Genomic DNA, 22,409 nt, shown 5'->3' on the forward strand with positions numbered 1-22,409 from the left:
AAACAACTACCCTCATAATAGGTAGTGGTTAGTTACAAAGTGAAAGTAATAAATGCAGGCAAATGCAGTAGTACATGTCAAACAACTTAGATGAGAGATGGCATGTACTAAAAAAGTTTCTGGTGAATGGAAAAATTGGCCCAAGAGAAATACATTGATGTCTACAGATGCATGTGAAGAGTTCAAATGAAATGTGGAAAAGAAAAAGTAAAATATTTAGTATATTAAATAAATAAAAGCTTAATTACTAAAATGAGTTCCAAAAGTGGATGAATCCCTCCTCCTACATTAGTATATTTTTATAGATGGTATATTTTTATTCAGATCCCATTCCCGAGCCATCAATTCCCACTTCACTTGTACTTCCCTGAGCCTCATTCCCACTCAGTGCTTGAGATGTTGAGATGTTTGATATATTTAGCTTCTTCCTCTCACTACTTCTCTTATGGCTCTGATTCTTCCTCTTCTTCCTCTTCTTCCTCCTCTTCCTCTTCTTTCTCCTCTTCCTCTCCTTCTGGCTGAACCTCTTCTGCTGCCTCTTCTGGACCCTTTTCTTTGGGCTCTGAAGGAGCTTTTCTTGAATGTTTACACAAAAGGGTGATAAAAGCAGTTACAAATATTAATAGTAGGAAAAAAAGTATGAGAAATATTATGATCATATTGTCTACGAACTCATGTTCATGTTTGGCAACATTGAAAGCGTTTTCAGATTCCTGTTCTACAACAGGAGAGCCACTGTCCACACTACCCCCAGTTCCTATAGTTGTGCAGTCAGGAGGGGCATAGCCAGCCTCACAATGGCAGTGCTTTAAATTGTTGCAAACTCCTCTCCCATTACACATTTGTCGTGGTTCACAGTCGTAGTTCAGCACAGCATGATCAACGCAGGAGTAATTCAGACAGATTTTTTCTGGAGCACAACGTGTGCCAGCATGCACATCTCCATCATCAGGGATGTCAGTATTATTATAGGCATCCATGCTCCAGCACCAGTCATCCATATGAGGTACCTGGATCATTGTTTGCATGGGTTTGACCACTGGTACACGTTTAACATTTGTACATATAATTTTCCCACAGTATATATTTTCAGCTGTACACTTTACATATTCTTGGTTATCTGAAGTGGGAAGGCCACAGTTTCCAAACCGGTCCCCTTTAGTGTTCATGGAAATATAACAGTCTTCTGGGGCAGACCTTGCAGGGTATCCAAAAACATTTACACATTGAAAATCAGCAGTCTTGCACAGACCTTCAATGCAATAGTGAACTCGTTGACAAGGTGTTCCATCTTGCTTGTATGTGTTGGTGGGGCATTTGTCAGAATTACCATCACAGTACTCTGGGAGGTCACACTCTCCAAAAGGAGAACGGCACATGATTCCCTTTTCTAGATATCCACACGTTTCATTACAACAGGGTCCAGAACTACACAATGCTGTTGCCTTCAGCCTACATGTTTCATCACAGCACAGGTTATTACCACAGTCAGGTCCACAGTCACACTCCTCATACATCTCCAACACACCGTTTCCACACGAGGCTTGCCTACGCAGGCGACCTTTGGGCCGGGGCTTGTTAAATAGGCAGGCCCCTTTGTGCTCCCGGAGGAACTGGTAGAAGTGGTCAGAGCTGCAGTTGCTGAAGCCACTTTCTTTAGTGATGTTTTCATGCATGAGGCAGAAGCGTTTATCTTTACAAGTGCAGGCCGAGTGGTCGTGCTGAATACCCAAGTTGTGCCCAAGCTCATGGGCCATGAGCGCCGCAAACAGGAGGCCATCTTCGTGGTGGAAGGATTCAACAGCGGCTGCAAAGCCTCTTGAACAGGCACCATTGAGGAATGCCTGTCCCGCACCGTCTTCAGGATGATGTCCCACGATCATGTGGGCAACATCGTGCTTCACCCGGGGGAAGAGCTGCTCCTGTCTCCAGCTATTGAAATTCCTCAGTGTAACTCGCAAGTCCGCTGGGACTTCTATGAGGTCCCCCTCGGTCCAGATCTCCATTCCAGCCAGCACCACCTGGGTGTTTATTCCCCGAGTGAAGATGTTGGCCAGAGCAGTGATGTCCATTACTCTCTGGACTGTCTCATCGACGTTACTGCCCCACATCTGGAAGCGCTGGTTGCTGACCACGACGAACATCTCCACGTACTTGGTGTGTGACCAAAAGGACGGCAGTGCCTGTAGACTGCGAGGCTTCCTGCTCCCTTGTTGCCGGCTGGTGGACACCACTTGGCTGCCTTTGGAAGTGACGCTGCAGGACACTCGAGCTTGGGGTGCCATGGTGTACAACACATGTTCAAACTGTTTTGAGGTGTCCATGGGCTCAATGCCATAGGGCTTCCCCTCCTTAATCAGGATGCCCCTGAGGCCTGAACAGGTGTTGAGGGACACAAAAGAACCCGGGACTCCTTCTATGTAGCCTTCGTAATGACAGTCATGCGAGATGAAAGGCACTTCTTGCCCCAGGACCCCATTGTGGTAGCTGAAGACTGGCAAGTTATTCACAAAATAGTCTCTCTTCACCTTCAGTTGAATCACCTGCTTCTGGCCCTGCATTACTAGTGTATAGGATGCCTTTTCCCCTAGGTCTTCCCTTCCCTTGACTGTCAGACTCCTGGGGATGACTGTTTCATAAGAAGAGTAATATACAGATCCAGGGTTACAGTACAAGCCTGGCAGGAAAATCAGTACCAACACTAGCATGATCCCCAACCTGACACACGAAGGTCCTGGCACTACTGGTGCCCGCCTCCAGCCCTTCATTTGTGGAGCCCAAACCGGAAGCACTCTGCCAGCCTCATAGGCAGCCACTTGGTATTTCTGTAGAGAAGACGAGGAGGAGGCAGACTGTCTCAAAGAAGCTGCCACTGACGTGGCCGTTGGGAATCGGTTGATGGTGTGTGACCTGTGTCCGTCAGTAGCGGCTGTCCCTGACACAGAGAGCCTCAGGCGTTAGCTCCAGATCTATGCTGGTGCATAAAGGATGGCTACCGCCTACCCGTGAGAAGCATAGCCTTTGGCTGTGTCCTTTCTAGTTTTTCCGATCTGTTATCCTTCAGGTAGTGTCCTTTCTATGTGACTTCTTCCCCAGCATCAACTTCAGTGCTCCCTGGCTAAGGTCCTTTTGACATCGTGGACTGACGTAATCATGAAGGAGTGCAGATGCTAAAATGCAAGACCCTGCCTGGAGAGTGGAAACAAAACCTCCATGCCTTCTCAACTGTGCCGCACGGAATGCCCCACCCCCGCCCCTCCTGTCGTCCGTTGCTTGGCTAACTCCAAGTGTTCCAGACCAGGGGGCTTAGACATCTTTGGAGGCACACTCTGTTGCTCACTTCCCCTCCTTTAAACTCTTGCTCTGTAACACATGGACATCATAACTCAGATTGTTCTTTATCCCTGGATGGCATTATAGGGATATGCGTCATCTCACAGGCCGGTCTGTTAGAAAAGGCAAGTGGAGTGGCAGCCCTGTGCCACAAGATAGACCCGAGTAGGCCAGTGACTCTTGGGACAAGGGTCAATACCCCTGTGTTTTAACATCGTCAGAGTTTGGTTTCTCAAGTTCTGTTTATAACACTGTCCAAACGTGTGTGTGGGGATGCCAGTAGAGCGGCCTCCACTTCTGGGTGAGTATCATGGGCCCATTGGTGGGTGAGTCCAGGCCCACACTCTTCATAGGATGGCCCTGACATCCTGGTATGCTAATACTATGCCGGTTGTAAACTAGGTATCCTGAAAGTCTCTCCTGTGTTAGAATACGGCCTCCGTGTGTTCAGTGACCAGTTCTGTCTGTTCATCTTTATTATACCCTCAGGACTAGGAGAGTGCTTGTCCAAAAGTAGACAAACGAGGATTATTTATCAAGTGAATAAATGACTCCCAGGTTATGAGTGCTGTGATGTCTCATCTGTTGTGTGTTATTTGTTTGTACTTGCTCGATGCCTGTCCTGAACGGCTAAAAATGTCTTCAGGAAAACCCACAACCATGCTGACTAACGGCACATTTGTGATCTCAATATGTACCTCTTCCTACATTCAGCCAGCAGGTCACTCTCCTGACTACTTCTAGCCTCACCTTTGGCTGAGAAAAATAGAAGCAGTCCAAAGAGTGCTTCCACGTGTCGGTGCCGGGTGAGCCCCCCTGTGTCTAGATCTTCCTCCTACTACGGAGGATAAGCTGTCCATGCTCCAATCGAAGGCCGGTCCCTCTGCTTGTATGCGGAGTCTCCTACCCTTTTTAATTTCTCGTGGACTTTGCTTTTCCAGTTATCCCTTCTCCCTTTTCCATCTTAAACATCTATTTGTCCGTTAGATCCAGTCTCATTATATGCTGTAATATCTCACCTTTATGAAACTATCCTTCTCAGCCCATGTCACTCTCCAGTCACATCCAGTTTCTCTTCTGTTTCATAGTGAAGCCCTTTGACAGAGTGTATAAACACTCTTGTTCCAGTTTGCATCACTACTTTTTTCTTTTCTGAAATGCTTAACTTGGAATCATACCAAGTTATGGTATGATTCCACAAACACATGACATGCATAAGACAGAGAAGTGTTTTACACTCAATTATTAAAAGGAGAACAGCTGAGCCAGACACAAAAGGACAAATATTCTATGATTTCATATATTTTTAAATTTTTTTTATTTAAATGCAATTCAGTTAATATATGGTGTATTATTAGCTTCAGATCTAGAATCTAGGGATTCATCAGTTACATGTAACACCCACTGTTCATTCCATCGAGTGCTCTCCTTAGTGGCCATCACCCAGATACCCTATTTCCCCCACCCCCGCCTATTTCCACTCCAGAAACCCTCAGTTTGATTCCCATGGTTAAGAGTCTCTTATGGTTTGTCTCCCTCTCTGTTTATGTCTGATTTAATTTTTTGTTCCCTTCCACTGTGTTTATCTGTTTTGTTTCTTTGATCCCTTATGTGAGTGAAATCATGATATTTCTCTTCCTCTGTCTTATTTCATTTAGCATAATACCCTCTAGTTGCATCCAAGTCACTGCAGATGGCAGGATTTCATTCTTTTTTTTTTTTTTTGAAGATTTTGTATATTTATTTGACAGACAGAGATCACAAGTAGGCAGAGAGGCAGGCAGAGAGAGGGGGAGGGAAGCAGGCTCCCCGCCAAGGAAAGCACATGATGCGTGGCTCGATCCCAGGACCCTGGGATCGTGACCTGAGCCAAGGGCAGAGGCTTTAACCCATGGAGCCACCCAGGCGCCCCAGGATCTCATTATCTGTGATGGTTGAGTAATATTTCATTGCATATACACATATGCGCACACGCGCGCAAACACACACACGCACACACATACACACCCCACATTTTCTTTATCCATTCACCTGTTGATGGACATCTAGGCTCTTTCCATATTTTGGTGATTGTGGCCATCAGTGCTGTAAACATTGGCGTACGTGTGCCCCTTGAGATCACTACATTTGTGTCCTTTGAATAAATACCTAGTAGTGCAATTGCTGGGTCATAGGGTAGCTCTATGTTTCACTATTTGAGGAACCTCCATAGAGTTTCCCAGAGTGCCTGTACCAGTTTGCATTCCTACCAAGAGTGTTAGAGGGTTCCCTTTCCTCCACATCTTTGCCAACATCTGTTGTTCCCTGAGTTGTTAATTTTAGCCATGCTGACCTGTGTGAGGTGGTACCTCATCGTGATATTGGTTTGTATTTCCCTGATGCTGAGCGATATTGAGCATTTGTGTCTGGTAGCCATTCCTATGTCTTCTTTGGAGGAATGCCTATTCATGTCTTCTGCCTATTTCTTGACTGGATTTTTTTGGTTTTTTGGGTGTTAAGTTTGAGAAGTTCTTTATAGATTTTGGATACTAGTATGTCACTTTTCTGGTATGTCATTTGTAAATATTTTCTTTTTATGATATGTCATTTGTAAATATTTTCTCCCATTCTGTAGGTTGCCTTTTAGTTTATGTTTTGTTCTTTTTTTTAAGATTTTATTTACTCATTTGATAGAGAGAGACACACAGAGGGGACACAAGCAGGGGAAGTGGGAGAGGGAGAAGCAGGCTTCCCGCCGAGCAGGCAGCCTGATTGAGGTTTGATCCCGGGACCCTGGGATCACGACCCGAGTCGAAGGCATCCACCCAACCGACTGAGCCACCCAAGAGCCCCTACCTTTTAGTTTTGTTGACTGTTTTCTTTGCTGTGCAAAACTTTTTGTCTTGATGAAGTCCCAGTAGTTCCTTTTTTTTTTTTTTTAAGATTTTATTTATTTATTTGACAGATGGAGATCACAGAGAGGCAGGCAGAGAGAGAGGAGGAAGCAGGCTCCCTGCTAAGCAGAGAGCCCGATGTGGGGCTCGATCCCAGGACCCTGGGATCATGACCTGAGCCGAAGGCGGAGGCTCTAACCCACTGAGCCACCCAGGCGCCCCCCAGTAGTTCATTTTTGCTTCTGTTTCCCTTCGCGTTGAAGGCGTGTCAAACAAGAAGTTGCTGCAGCTGAGGTCAAAGAGGTTGCGCCTGTGGTCACTAGTATTTTGATGGAGTCCTGTCTCACATTTAGGTCTGTCATCTGTTTCGAGCTTATTTGTGTGTATGGTTTGAGAAAGAGGTCTGATTTCATTCTTCTGCAATGTGGCTGTCCAGTATGAGTTATGTATCAATAAAGCTGTTGTTGAAAGTCAAGATGTATTGAACCACCCTGCAACCCAGGAGTAAATCCAACTTGGTCATGGTGAATAATCCTTTTAATGTACTCTTAGATCCTATTAGCTAGTGTCTTGGAGCGAATTTTTGCATCCATGTTCATCAGGAATATTGCTCTGTAATTCTCCTTTTTGGTGGGGTCTTGGTCTGGCTTTGGAATCAAGCTAATGCTGGCCTCATAGAATGAGCTTGGAAGTTTTCCTTCCATTTTGATGTTTTCAAACAGCTTCAGAAGACTAGGAATTAATTCTTCTTCAAATGTTTAGTAGAATTCCATTGGGAGGCCATCTGGCCCTGGTTCTGGTTTTTAGGGAAGTTTTTGATTACTGCTTCAATTTGTTTGCTGGTTATGGGTGTGTTTAAGTTTTCTATTACTTTAAAAAAAAAAAAAAGGTTTTACTTATTTGTCCGAGAGAGCACAAGCACAAGCAAGGGGAGAGGCAGGCAGAGGAGAAGCAGGCTTCCTGCTGAACAAGGAGCCCGATGTAGGGCTCCATCCCATGACCCTGGGATCATGACCTGAGCTGAAGGCAGATGCTGAACCGACTGAGCCGCTCAGGTGGTCCGGGTTTTCTATTTCTTTTTGTTTCAGTTTTGGTTGTTTATATGTCTCTAGGAATGTGTCCGTTTCTTCCAAGATTGTCCAATTTGGTACCATATAATTGCTTCTAATATTCACTTGTAATTGTATTTCTTCAGTGTTGGCTGTGATTTCTCCTCTTTCATTCATGATTTTGTTTGTTTGGGTCCTTTCTCTTTCCTTTTTGGTAAATCTGGCCAGGGGTTTCTTGATCTTGTGAATTCTTCCAGAGAACCAGCTCCTAGTTCCCTTGTGATCTGTTGTACTGTTATTGTTGTTGTTGTTGTTTTTAATTTCTGTATCTTTGATTTCTGCTCTGATCTTTATTAGTGCTCTTCTCCTGCTGGATTTAGGCTTTGTTTGCTGTTCTTTCTCCAGCTCCTGTAGGTGTAAGGTTAGATTGTGTGTTTGAGACTTTTCTTGTTTCTTGAGAAAGGCTTGAATTCTTATATACAATATAAGTGCCTTTGGTGCATCCCAAAGGCGCTGAACCTTTCTGTTTTCATGTTCATGTGTTTCCATGTATTTTTTAAATTCTTCTTTAATTTCCTGGTTGACCCATTCATTCTTTAGTAGGATGCTCTTCAGCCTCCATGTATTTGTGTGCCTTCCAACTTTCCTCTTGTGACTGAGTTCACGTTTTAAAGCCTTGTGGTCTGAAAACATGCATGGTATGATCTCAGTCTTTTTGTACCAGTTGAGACCTGATTTGTGACCCATTGTGTGACCTATTCTGGAGAATGTTCCATGGGCACTTGAGAAGAATGTGAATTTTGTTGCTTTAGGATGAAACGCTCTGAATATGTCTGCGAAGGCCATCTGGTGCAGTGTGTCATTCATTCAAAGCTGTTGTTTCTTGGTCGATCTTCTGCTTAGGTGATCTGTCCATTGCTGTGAGTAAGGTGTTAACATCCCCTACTGTTATTGTACTATTATCAATGTGTTTCTTTAATTTTGTTATTAATTGGTTTATACAGTCGGCTGCTCCCAAGTTAGGGGCATACATACTTATAATGGTTGGATCTTCTAGTGGGATAGACCCTTTTATTATGACATAGTGTCCTTCTGCATCTCTTATTACAGCCTTTGGTTTAAAATCTAGTTTGTCTGATATAAAGATTGCTACTTATAGTTTTTATCAATGTCCATTAGCATGAAACATGGTTCTCCATCCCCTCACTTTCAATCTAGCGGTGCTTCTGGGTCTAAAATGTGTCTCTTGTAGAGAGCATATCAATAGGGCCTTTTTAAAAAATCCAATCTGATACCGTGTGTCTACTGATTGGAGCATTCAGTCCATTTATATTCAGAGTAATTACTGAAAGATATTTAGTGCCATTGTATTACCTGTTAAGTTGCTGGTTTTGTAGATTGTCTCTGTTCTCGTGATCCCTGTTGCTTTTGGGCTCTCTCTGCACTCAAAGGATCCCCTTTAATATTTTTTGCAGAGGACACCCAGGTAGCTTGGCTAAGCGACTGCCTTTGGCTCAGGTCATCATCCTGGAGTCCTGGGATGGAGTCCCACATCGGGCTCCGCGCTCAGCAGGGAGTCTCCTTCTCCCTCTGACCTTCTCCCTGTCATCCTCTTCCTCCTGTTCTTTCTTTTGTGGTGAGTTCCTCCATCTCATCATTATTTCCAGAAAAGAAGAGAAGAAAGAGAGAAAAGACAAAAATAACAACAATAACACCAGAAAAATACAAACAAAACTAACCAGAAGAAATAAGAAACAAACAAAAGTAAGAAGTCAAACAACAAGTAAAACAACAAAACAATAAACTAAATCCTGAGTGTATTTTGGTTTGTTTGTTAAAAGACACTAGATCTCAAAAGCAGGAAAGAAAGGAAAACTTATATATATATTTTTGTGTATCTGTGTGTGTATATATATCTCAATGTGTATGTGTAGATCTCAAGTAGGAAAGAATAAAAAAATTTTATATATAAATATGTATAATAAGTATAATATCAATTTATATATAAATATATAAGATTATATATAAACATGTATTTATATAGAAATAACAAAACTTACATGTAAATGTAATATAATATAACATATGTAACATTATATATAATAAAAATACAATAAAATACAACAGAAGGAAACATAAATAAAGTATATATTACAAACTTAGTAAGAACCAAAAAAGAATTTAAAAAAATAAGAAGATACCTGAAAAGAATAAAACTGAAAGACTAATGAATAATAAGTATTTTTAAAAAGCTGTGAATGCTATATACTGTCTTTCCCAAAAGCTGAAGTTTTGCAGTTCCCTATAATGGGAAAACTTGGTGCTAGCGAGTTGTTCCAGCTCGTCTTCCGGCAGAGGGGTCTGTTGGGGGGATTCTCAGGTATCCTTGCTTGGTGGAATTGCACTTCTATTACTAGGGGGCAGGGCTCAGTGCAAGCAGCTCCAGATTGCACTGTGTTGTGCACCGTTTTGTTCTCTGAAGGCCTTCAGCACCGATGGGGTTGGGGGTATGGAAATGGCCGTGCCTGATCTCTAGCCATAACTCCCTCCCCCCCCCCCCGCACTCTTCAGGGAGCCCTGACAGGTGCAGTGAATCACCTCTTGTCTCCCTGGTTCCCGACAACCTCTTTGTTCACCCGGCCTGTGACCGAGCACTTTTATCTCAGGCACCCACCCAGCTCTGAATCTCCAAACTTGACAGACTCTTGCATTGCAAACACATGCCATTTTTCCCAGGAAAGGGGGTGCGGGCCTCGCTGTACTTCTGCCTGTTGCTGTCCCCTGCCCGGAGAGCAGTCCTACCACCATGAAGCAATTCACAGTTTATGGCAACACAGAGCAGAAAGCTGGCTGCTAGGCTTGCTGTTTTCACCTGGCTTCCCGGCTCAGATCCCTGAAAATCCTGCCACACTCTGGCACCCCACATTCTTCTTGTGACCTTGGGGATCCCAGGGCCACGCTATCCGACGTGGGATTCCACCCCACTTCGCCACCTGAGCATCTTCAAGCCAGGGACGTCCCCCAACTCTAGCAGATTTCTGAAAGTTCTGATTTTGTGCTCCCCTGCTTATAAAACTTTGAGGGAGCTTCCTTGAGCAGACTTCCTCCCCTCCGCCCTATCTACTCATCTATTGCCCCGGATTCATGTCTCCATGCCTCCTACCCTCCAAAAGGTGGTCTCTTTTCTATTTGTAGAATTGCAGCAATTCTCTTCTCAGATCTGCGATTAATTTTGCGGGTGTTCAGAATGATTTGGTAACTATGTAACTGAATTCCAGGCACCAGGCGAAATTAGGGTCCCCTACTCCTCTGCCATCTTAACTTCTCCTCTGTGATTTCCTTTAGATGAGGTTCCTCAAAAGGTCAAGTTCATAGAGAAAGTAGAATAGAGTTGACCAGGAGCTGGGGAAAAGAGTGACAGGGAGTTATTGTTGTCTGATGGGTACAGGGTTTCAGTTTGGGACAATGACAGGCTCTGGAGATGGATGGTGGTGAAGGCTGTCCAGCAGTGTGAATGTACTTAATGCCACCAAACTGTACACTTAAAAAATGGTAAAGACGGTTAATTTTATGTGATGTTTATTTTACTGAGGGAGGGAGACTGCTGTGTAGGTACGACCTGAATGATGTAATCAACAGTTTTAGCTCCATAGAAATCACCCATGTGCCATTGCCAATCACAGATCCTCCTGCATCAGAGATAATTATGGTAACTACTTTCTCCTTAAAAAAAATTGTGTTGCTTCCCAAATATGCATCCCAGTATAACTGTGTAATTTACTTGTCTTTTAATAACACGTTTATTGAGATACAGTTCACATGCCATGATCGTTTTTGTTTAAGGAGTCCAGTTCAAATAAGTCAAGCAGAGAAAGTCGATTTTCCTATGGTTTCACTTACTTGTGGAACATAAGGAATAGCACGGAGGACATTAAGAGAAGGAAAGGAAAAATGAAGGGATGGGAATCAGAGGGGGAGATGAACCATGAGAGACTGTGGACTCCGAGAAACCAACTGAGAGTCTTAGAGGGGAGGGGGTGGGGAATGGGTTGGCCCGGTGATGGGTATTGAGGAGGGCACGTATTGCAGGGAGCACTGGGTGTTATATGCAAACAGTGAATCACGGACCCTACATCAACACCGACGATGTACTGCGTGGTGACTAACATAACATAATATGAAAATAAATAAATAAAGAGTCCAGTTCAGGGGCACCTGGGTGGCTCAGTCAGTTAAGCGTCTGCCTTCAGGTCAGGTCGTCATCCCAGTGTCCTGGGATCAAGCCCCGCTGAGCAGAGAGCCTGCTTCTTCCTCTCCCTGCCGCTCCCCCTGTTTGTACTCTCTCTCTGTCTCTCTGTCAAATAAATAAATAAAGTCTTCAAAAAGTAATAAAAAAATAGAGTCCAGTTCAGTGGTTTGTAGTATGTTCAGAAAATTGTGCAACCATCACCGCAGTCGATTTTAGAACATTTTCCTCACCCTCTAAAGAAAACTCTCCCATTCATTAGCAGCCCCTCTTCATATCCCCCCTTCCCTGAGCCCCCAGCCACCACTAGCGTGCTTTCTGGGACTTTGTCTGTTCCGGGCATTTCATAGCAACAGACTCCTACAAGTTGTCATCTTCTGTGATGGACTTATTTCACCTCGCCTGTTTTCAAGGATGAGCCATGTTGTAGCATGTGTCAGTACTTCATTTCCTTTGGGCCAAATAGTAGATTCCTTTTGAGTAAAGGAATAGGCCACATTTTTTTTTTTAATTTATTTAGGACCCATCAGTGGATGACCATTTTGGTGGTTTCCACTTTTTGGCTATCGTGAATAATACTGCTGTGGACATGGGAGTATAAGTTTTTGCTTGGACGTATGTTTTCATTTTCCTTGGGTAGGTGCTTGGGAGTGGAGTTGTTCAGTCATGCGTTAACTTTGTGTTTAGCGTTTTGAGGAACTGCCCAACTCTTCTCTAAAGCAGCTACATACTATTACAATCTTGCCAGCCGTGAATGAGGATTCCAGTTTCTCCAGGACTCACCGACATTCGACACTGCCTGTCTTTTTGGTTTTAGCCATCCCAGTGGATGTAAAATGGCTTCTCATTGTAGTTTTGATGTGCACTTTTGTGATAATTCATGATATTGCACATCCTTTCACATTCTTATTGATCTTTGTTTCTTCTTTGAAGAAATGTCTGTTCACAGCCTGTGCCCTTTTAAAATTGGACGTCTTTTTTTGGTAAGAGTTCTTATCTTTTCTGGGTACTGGTCCCTATCAGATATATGATCCGCTAATATTTTCTCCCATCCTGTGGGCCGTCTTTTCACTTTCTCAGTGCTGTGTTTCTCTCAGAGTGGAGAAGTATTCCATTTCTCCTTCCAATCTTTTTTATTCAGCTAAAACACACGTTGCATAAAATTTACCATCGTAACCATTTATAAGTGCACACTTCAGTGGTATTAGATACATTCATAATGTTGTGCCACCGTCACCACTATCGATTTCCAGGACTCCTTTTCATCTTATAACCTATAACTGAAACTCTATAGGCATTAAACTGTAAATCCCTATTGCCTGCTTGCTTCCAGCCCCTAGCCACCACCATTCTATTTCCTGTCTCTAGGATTTTGACTACTCTGGGTGCCTCCTATGAGTGGAATCATACAAAACTTGTCTCTTGGGAACTAGTTTATTTCCCTTGGCATAATGTCCTTGAGGGTCATCTGTTGTTGTGGCACACATCAGGATTTCTTTTCTTTCTGAGGATGGATAGTGTTTCATTGTAAGTATACACCACATTTTGCTTATCTGTTGGTCATCCATCGATGGACACTTAGGTTGCTTCTGTGTTTTAGCTATTGTGAATAGTGCTGCTGTGAACATGGACATACCAAGAGCTCTTCAAGACCCTGCTTTCAGTTCTTTGGGGCGTATACCCAGGAGTGGAATTGCTGGTTCGTATGGCAAGCCTATTTGTGATCTTTTGAGGAAACATTTTACATTTTCACCAGCAGCATGCATGGGTTCCAATTTCCTCCACGTCCTCGCCAACACAAGACATCTTATTTTCTGTTTTTTTGACAGTAGCCATCCTCATGGGTGGGAGGTGGTATCTCACTGCAGTTTTGGTTTGCGTTTCCTTCATGATGAGTGATGTTGAGCATCTTTTTATGTGCCTGTAGGCCATTTGTGTATCTTCTTTGCAGAAATGTCTCTTCGAGTCCTTGCCCATTTTTTGAATCAGGTCGTTCCTTTTGTTGTTCGTGGTGTTGAGTTGTAGGACTGTCTCTGTATATTTTGGATATTATTCCCTTATCAGACAGACACTTGATTTGCAAATATTTTCTCCCATTCTGTGGGTAGCCTTTTTCCTGTGTCAGGAGTGGTTTTTAATGTGCAAAAGTTTTAAAGTTTCGTTAAGTCCATTTTGTTTGTTTTTTGTTGTTGTTGTTACCTGTGCCTTTGGTGTCATGCCTCAGAGGGATCTTGGCCAAATCGAGTGCCATGAAAGGTTTCCTTATGTTTTCTTCTAAGAGTTTATAGCAAGGCAATTCCTGTGAAGGGGGATTTTCTGGGGAACTGCCAGGCGTAAAATTAGTAACAGTTCTATGGCCATGGTGCTTTTGAGGGGGTTCTGAACTGTCCTGCCCATTCCACTGGGTGCTAGGCTTCCTGTTTTCACAGCTACCCTGATTGCTGTGATACAGTTTTTCAAGTCTAGTGGGAACCTGAGGGAGAGGGATATAGGACTAAGGCAATTAAAACTTGACATAGCTCAGTGCTCTTACCAAGATTCAGCCATTTTATACCCATTTTTGAACAAACAAGCTTTATTGTTTCAGTGTCTTGCATTAATACCCACACCTCCAAAAGGTGGGTCTTGACTCTTTTTGCCTGTGTTGTAACTGTTTTTATGGAGGAGGGGATTTCTGGAGGACCTTATTTTAACCTTTTGGGAGTGCTTCCCGTTTTACCTCTTAACTTCCTGCCAATCCGTAGGAATGCAGTGTGACCTCTTCTGTTCCACGTGGTATTTAAGTTTACACTTATTTACCCTGTTCGGTGCCACCATAGTTCATTCACTGCCACATTGTTCTATCCTTGTATTTCTGTGTGTGGATCCATCACAACATTCATTGTATTATCTGTGAACACAGGGCTCTTTTCTTTTGGAATATTATGCAGAGTCCTTCTTATGACCATTATTGTCTAGTAACATGATGCAAATAAGCAGAAATTTCTTTTTTTTTAAAGATTTTATTTATTTATCTGACAGAGAGATCACAAGTAGGCAGAGAGGCAGGCAGAGAGAGAGGGAGGGGGAAGCAGGCTCCCCGCTGAGCAAGGAGCCCGACGCAGGACTCGATCCCAGGACCCCGAGATCATGACCCAAGCTGAAGGCAGAGGCTTTAACCCACTGAGCCACCCAGGCGCCCCTAAGCAGAAATTTCTAAGGCATTTGCCAAAGAGTAAAAGAGCTAAGTTATAGAGTACTTGAGAAAATAAATTTAACTAGAAAATTGAAAGTGCTATTTCAAAGTGTCATGCTACTTTGTGTTTCTGAGGCAGTTTTTGAGAGCTTCTGTGTTCCACAGCAATACTTGGAATTTTTAGTTTCATATAGCCAGTCTTGTGGGTGTATAGCAACATCTCTTTGTGGCTATGATCTGTGTTTCTCTGAATATCGACGACAGTTGAACACCCTCACAGATGTTTGTTTGGCTCACCCTTGACATTTTGACTCCAGTAGAATAAGCTTTCATTCCCACCCATCCATCCAAACTGTTCTGTTCCAGGATACCAATGAATTACTCTCCATTGTCAAATCAAATGATCAGCGTTTGGTCCTCACCTTGGACCTACTGGCAACACTTAAAAGATGATCGGAATATTCTGACTTATCTTTGAAAAGAATCACTCTGCCCACTGGTTGGAAAACAGGCTGCTGGGAGAGCCAGAGTGGAAGCGGAGAGACCAGTTAGAGACTTCCGGGGTTGGAGAAGGGAAGAGGGAGTTGATGATGGCTTGCAGTGTGCTGGAGAGTGGGGGTCAGTGGCAGTGGTGGTAAGAGGTCTCATTCTGGATATATGTTGAAGGTAGAGCCACGAGAATTTGCAGATGGACTGGCCTTGTAGTGTAAGGCTCTTCTAGAAACACTTTCTTTCTTGGTTTTCAGGACACACTCTCTCCTAGTGGTACCCCTACCATACCAGCCACTCCTTCTCCCCCCACTTCTTTCCTGAGTCCTCATTTTGTCAACACCTACACATGGAACACCCTGGAGCTAAGCCCTCACCCAGTCCTAGGATCTGTTCCTTTCTCTATCTGCTGGCTCTGCTCCCTGGACAGTGGCAACCAGTCCCGTGGCTTGGATATCATCTCCGGACTGGCGACTCTCAAATAGACATCTGTGGCTGACTTTCCTCCTGAGTTCCAGACCCAGTCATCTTGCTGCTTAGCTGCCATGGCGCCTGGGTGTTTAAGAGGCATCTCAAGCTAAACACGTCCAATGCCTGCTTTTTCCACACTCATCTGCACCTCAGTGAATGGCAACTCTGTTCTTGCCGTTGCTCAGGGCAGAGCCAGTAGAGTCCTCCTCCTTTGCCACCTTTCTCTAACACTCTACATGTGCTCTGTCACCAAATCCTTTGAGCTCTACCTCACGGTATATGCAGATACTAGCTTCTTCTCACCACTACCACTTCAGCCACCCTCCTAAAAGCTTCCAACATCTCCTGCTTGGCATATCACAGGGTCTCTAAGGATTTTCTGCTTATGCAATGGCCCATCGCCCCACCCCTGCCTGTTCTTTGATCATGTAGCAGATGGAGTGATCCTTCAGTACTTCTCAGCTCTGGTCACTCCTTTGCCAAAGGCCTTCTGTGCTTCCCATCTCCACTGAAATAGAAACGTAAGTCCTTACCGGTCCTTACCAAGTCTTCATGTGATCTGTCTCCATCCACAGCCCTCAACTGCTACTCCACCATGCCCACTCTGTCCAGATAATGCTGACCTCCTTGCTGCTCTTCAAACATGCCAAGCATGCTCCCATCTCAGGACCCTTCCACTTAGACTTCCCTCTCCCTGATTGGCTCTTCCCCTTCTCTGACCATTGGCTTGAAATAGAATTCCACCTTCACATCACTCTTGTTCCCCTTGCACAGCTTCATTCTGCTCCGTTGCATATATTACAGCCTGATGCATCATGGAGTTATCTTTTTGTTGGTGCCAGGTTTGCAGTCTTTTTTTTTTTTTTTCCATTTTCATGGGATCAGAGGCTTTGTCTTATTTTCTACCATGTCCCTAGTACTAGTACAACAGTTCATAGGTAAGGACTCAGCAATGGTTGAATGAATGAATGAATGAATGAATGAGGAGAGGTGACGTGTCAGCTTCACGGTCCAATTAGACTTCCGTAAAAAGCACCGAGGTTGGACAGCAAGCCGCGAATGTGCACGTTGGCCTGTCCTGAGCCATTTGCATGTTAAGGACTAAGGATGCGGTCATAAGAGGGAGATAGCTGGAATCTTTGACTTAGGATCCAAGCAGCAGGTTGCTTTTAATGCCACCATGGTCTTGAAAGGGGGCCTCTAAGGAAAGGAAGGAAAGTCCTGACCAGGCTTACCTGTAACTGGGCCCAAGGCAGCAATTGCCACATCAGCCAAATCTTACTCCTCCCCGCCCCCAGAGATTTTCCACTTAGGAGGAGAAGTAGAATGTGTTTGCAAATGATCATGTATGTGATAGGTCAGAATGCCATAGGTACAAGGGAAATTCAGTACTGTGACTCGGTAGTGGTAGATCTTACCATAGCTGAACAACGTACAATTCATACAATCTTACATCCATCGACACAGTTGATTTTAGATCTCCTAAAATCAGTGTTGATCTGCGTACCCACTGTATGCCAAGCAATGCACTCCATACTGGCACACAGGTCACCCAACTTAATCTCTCAGCCAGTTTGTGAGCGGAGTCCTTTGTGTGGCCATCTTACTGAGGCAGAAACCTAAGCCTGAGGAAGTGAAGTTTGGTGTCTAAGACCAACCAGCCAGAGAGTAACACCTGGGTTTAGAAAGAGGGAAGATGAATCAGAAGAAAGGTGATTCTCTCTCTTTTTTTTTTTAAGATGTTATTTGTTTATTTATTTGACACAGAAAGAGATAGCAAGAGAGGGAACACAGCAAGGGGAGTGGGAGAGGGAGACGCAGGCTCCCCGCTGAGCAAGGAGCCTGATGTAGGGCTTGATCCCAGGACTTTTGATCATGACCTGAGCCGAAGGCAGTGGCCTAATGACTGAGCCACCCAGGTACCCTGACTCTCTTCTTTTTAAAAAGGTTATTCTTTACTCTCAATATCCTTTCTGGTTGGATTTGTTAGGCTAGGAGAACGCAAGACTCCAAGCTTACACAGCTCTCATGCTCTTAGCATCCAAGGAGAAGAAGAAAAGAGCTCTCCTACCCTACGACCCAGCAATCCCACTACTGGCTATTTTCCCCAAAGATACAAATGTAGTGTTCCAAAGGGGCACGTGCACCCGAATGTTTATAGCAGCAATGTCCACAATAGCCAAACTATGGAAAGAACCTAGATGTCCATCAACAGATGAATGGATTAAGAAGATGTGGTATATATATACAGTGGAATACTATGCAGTCATCAAAAGAAATGAAATCTTGCCATTTGCCACGACGTGGATGGAACTAGAGGGTATTATGCTGAGCGAAATAAGTCAATCATAGAAAGACAATTATCATATGTTCTCCCTGATATGAAGAATTTGAGAGGCAACATGGGAAGTTTGGGGGATAAGGAAGGAAAAAATGAAACTAGATGGGATCAGGAGGGAGAGAAACCATAAGAGACTCTTAATCTCACAAAACAAACTGAGGGTTGCTGAGGGGAGGGAGGTAGGGAGAGGGTGGTTGGGTTATGGACATTGGGGAGGGTGTGTGCTATGGTGAGTGCTGTGAAGTGTGTAAATCTGGCAATTCACAGACCTGTACCACTGGGGCTAGTAATACATTATATGTTAATTAAAAAAAGAAAAAGAAAAAAGAAAAGAGCTCTCATGGTGCTTAGGAAAGGTAGTCTATTATTGTCTCTTATGCTTGAGTTGTTTTGTAAAACACCACTAATGTTGACATGGGTCATAAAAACAGCTAACGTGACAATAAAGATGATTAAAAATTGTATTTGTTTTGGAAAGAGAGACTGCATAAAACGAATATTTTCCTTTTTTTAGGTGCATTGTTACATAAAATGTAAGTACTGCAACAGAGACTCTGAATAGTTGGGGGATCTGATGTACTGGTACTTTGTTGCAGCAGTTTTATAAAGAGATTCCTGGTTGTAGGCTTTCCTTAAACCATGACACATCAGTTATCTCAAAGTTGGGGCCCAGTCTGATTTTTACAAAGCATAGAACTAATTGGTAGCCTTTGCTTTATTTGGCATCTTGTTTACATTTCTGTATTTTTCTGATGACCTAACTTAACCTGTGAAACCATAGAGGAAGGCCCTGGTTGGATAAGGGGTCAGTGGATGGTGTGGCACTTACACTGTGCCTTTTTTATTTCTGTTTTTCATGGTGGGAAATTGTCTGCACTCACATTCAGCTTGTGATTATTAGGTGACTGAAAATGCATTACTAAGAGAAATGTTGTGGCTTTTGAGTTCTTTCCTTTTGTGTCTTGCAAGGCTTTCTTTCCATTTCTCCACTAATACATGAGTAGCTCTAGAATTTGCGATTCTGAGAATATGTCGTGTGAGTAAACACGTTTCTCACAAAGTCCTAACTGGAGATTTCACTCAAGGACAAGGATGGATGGATCCTCCCCTATTCTATAGAAAGCAATCACTTGATGGTCTGTTTCAGACTGACTGCCCTATAGGAATTTCCATGAGTATCCTCAAAGAGAATCCATGTTTCCTTGAGAAAAGTAGAGAGAGGTATGCTGGAGCAGTTTCAAGAGCCTCCCTGGAGGGGCAAAGGTTGAACCAAGTAAGGGTAGGGAAGAGTAAGGTCATTTGATGGAATCAAAAGCCCAGAGCGGAAAGTGGCCATGGCATGTAGTGAAGACACAGGTCCTTCCTGTCAGACAAACTGATACAAGGAATGAGGACATGCTTGTTTTCAAGTCACAGGAGACAATGGCTGGAAGTGGACAGGAGGACCCGGTTGTCAGAGTCCTTTAAAGCCACACCAAGTTTATGTCATCTGCTCTAGATAATGAGAGTGCAGTCGACATTCCTGAACTCCAGTCTGTGGTGACAAGATTAGTGTCCAAACAACATTGGGAAGGTCATTAGAGAGCCTGGTTAGGTAGTTTTCAGCAGTAAAACGGGCATTGGTTTGCAAACACTTGATCAGTCATGATTCCACCTCCAGTTTCCTTTGTAAATATTTAGAAAATTGTTTTCTAACTGAGAAGTTGCGTGGGTTTGTCCTTCACAAATTAATCCAATGCCTTTGTTATCCTCATACATTTCATTGCAGCGTGACCTTCTTAGGTAAGACTGCCATGATATTATTAAATAACAAAAGCCATATTGGAACTTCCCCCCCGACCTTCTTCCCTGGTCCAAAAAGTTTTACAGCTTAATGTTCAGAAGCAGGGAGAATATTCATTTTAAAGAGTCAGCATTTTGCAAACATTCTTGGAGGAAGTCTGCTCTTGGTTTTGAGAAAACATTTCAGTGAGCATGTTTGCCCAAAGGAAACACCAAAATTCTGTTCTGAGGTTAAGTTTCTCAACACTGAAAGTTTTTATTTTAATTTTTAATACCATGTCAAGAAATTTTGCAGACAAGTGCAGAACTTTAGTTAGTGCAGAGTTGTATCTCTGTGAAATTGATAATGTCACCTGTGTTTAATTTTTCCTTCAACTGAGCCCCAGAGGGGAGCTTGGTGTCTGGCTCCAAGTTTTGAGGACATTCCCAAAGTACTCCTACATGAACAAGGAAAGATGTCAGGTTGGGGACATCCAAGGAAAGAGAGGACGTATCCAAGTCTCCTAGGTAGGGGCATGACCTCTGGACTCCAGGAACATTAACATGGGCCACATCCAAATGCATTCTTTTTCACATTGTAGTTTCTCTTTGTTCCCTCTAAGTCTGGATAAAAGTCTAGAGCCTGGATTTGGCTGTGCTTTGGGGAAGCAAGGAAAGGGCTTCAGTCTCCACCAGCCTTAGGGAGCACAGAGAGGACAGTAGCCACCCAGAGAAGTGGGTAAGGGATGGCAAGGAGTCATTGTCTCTTGGGGCTGCAACCAGCTGGGTCATGAGTGACTACCCACGCAAATGACTGGTACATGTAAGCAAACACACCTCAGAATCCCCCAAACATAATGGGGGTAAGGAATTAAGTGATAAGAGTATGCTTTGTAGAAGGAATCACACAAATACTGAACACTGAACCTTGATGCCGACTTACCCTACTTCCTCTATTTTGCCCACATTAAAATTGGTCCCCTCCTTTCTATAACATATGCTAAACAACTTCAACCAATCCCTGGGATTTGGAGTTTCCATACATTTTAAGATTTACCTAAGAGTTGATAAGTATGTCCAATTTTCTATCACTTTTTCAGAGGAAGTTCATTCAAATAACCTGTCCTGACCTTTGTTTCCTGCTTTCAATGCAATCATAAGGACAGCAACTAAAAATTAAAAATGTCTATTCAACTTCCAACCTGCATATTTGCTAAATTTTTGTAAATTTTGTAGTGAAATATTGTGAAGTTTTTGTTTTAAAGATTTTGTTTACTTATTTGAGAGAGAGCATGAGTGCAGGGTGGGGGGCAGAGAGGAAGAGGGAGAGGCAGAAGCAGACTCCCCACTGAGCAGGGAGTCTGACATGGGGCTTTATCTCAGGACCCCAAGATCATGACCTGTGCCAAAGGCAGATGCTTAACTGACTGAGCCACCCAGGTGCCCCTTGTTGTGCAGTTTTAGATAAGTTTTAATGATTGATTCCAGTTATCTATCTGACTTTTGGTCTTTAAAGAATGCTATTAAATAGCTAAGCATAATTACCCCCTACCTAAATCATGATTCTCTTATACTTGAGAAGCTAGTAAAACTATGTGATGCTTTTCAGCTTTTGGCATAGTCCCCATCACATGTGCAGTTAGGAAGGTCACCCCTTCTGTTCGCCACTGAAGTACTTCTCACTAGAAGTCCTCCACATCTTTTTCAAAGTCTCTAAGCAGAGGTTTACATGTGGGTAAACTTACCCAGTTTTACCCTTACCATCACAGCTCTTGGCTGACCTCCATTTAATGTTCTAATTAGATGGTGGTCTAGGGGTGTTTTCACCATGCATCCTGACCTTCTGGCATAAAACACTTTGAGATTTGGCTACCGATAACTCTTGTGACCTGGAATCTTACATAACCGAAGTCCTGAGTTTGGATTTTTGCCCTTAAGTTTAGTTTTGTTCCAGTAAAAGTAATTAATATAAGCTTCTTTAAGGCAGAAGTCTGGTCTTACCATTCTTTTATTATTATTATTATTTATTTGACAGAGAGAGATCAGAAGTAGGCAGAGAGGCAGGCAGAGAGAGAGGAGGAAGCAAGCTCCCTGCCGAGCAGAGAGCCCAATGTGGGACTTGATCCCAGGACCCTGAGATCATGACGTGAGCTGAAGGCGGAGGCTTAACCCACTGAGCCACCCAGGCGCCTGGGTCTTACCAGTCTTTTTTCTGTTCTTTTCTGCTCATGTAGGTCAGGCAGTTAGAAAAGGAATTCAGCAAATGTATTGTCAGGGACTGATGCTCAGGAACGCCCCTGAGACTCAGAACACTCAACCTGTAGCAACACTGCACCCAAGCAAGGTCTTGGCAAGTGGCATCCATAGAAGTTACCCTCCTATTTTAAGGTTCCCTCTGGTTAAGTCCTTCATTTGGTCAACATTTACTGAGCACCCACAATGAGCTGGGACCTCAGAGCTGAATAAAATAAGCCTGCCACTCTATGATGTCAAGGTATAATAGGGGAAAAGGCACTTCCATCGGTAATGATTACACAGTGTGGTAGGTTCATGATAGCAGTAAGGCATCCCTCTGTAAGGCTTTTGTTTCATTAGAGTAACTGTGGAAGAAACCATTACCTGGGCACTTAAAGGACATATTGACTGTCTTTCTGGTCACTTTTTTGTACTA

The 22,409-nt window shown here is 43.5% G+C and overlaps 1 protein-coding gene across 1 annotated transcript; it reads right to left on the reverse strand.

The window, feature by feature from the left end:
• Positions 1-443: 443 nt before the first annotated feature.
• On the reverse strand, positions 444-15,712 carry LOC308354306 (disintegrin and metalloproteinase domain-containing protein 1a-like; the record flags this gene model as incomplete). The annotated part of the gene is made up of 3 exons (XM_080821635.1): positions 444-2,935; positions 13,701-13,825; positions 15,543-15,712. 3 exons carry the CDS (start codon positions 15,710-15,712, stop codon positions 444-446), a joined length of 2,787 nt encoding a protein of 928 aa, XP_080677761.1.
• Between the last annotated feature and the right edge of the window lie 6,697 nt (positions 15,713-22,409).

This window comes from Martes martes (genome assembly GCF_963455335.1).
Source record: "Martes martes genome assembly, chromosome: 13".
Lineage (NCBI taxonomy): Eukaryota > Metazoa > Chordata > Mammalia > Carnivora > Mustelidae > Martes > Martes martes.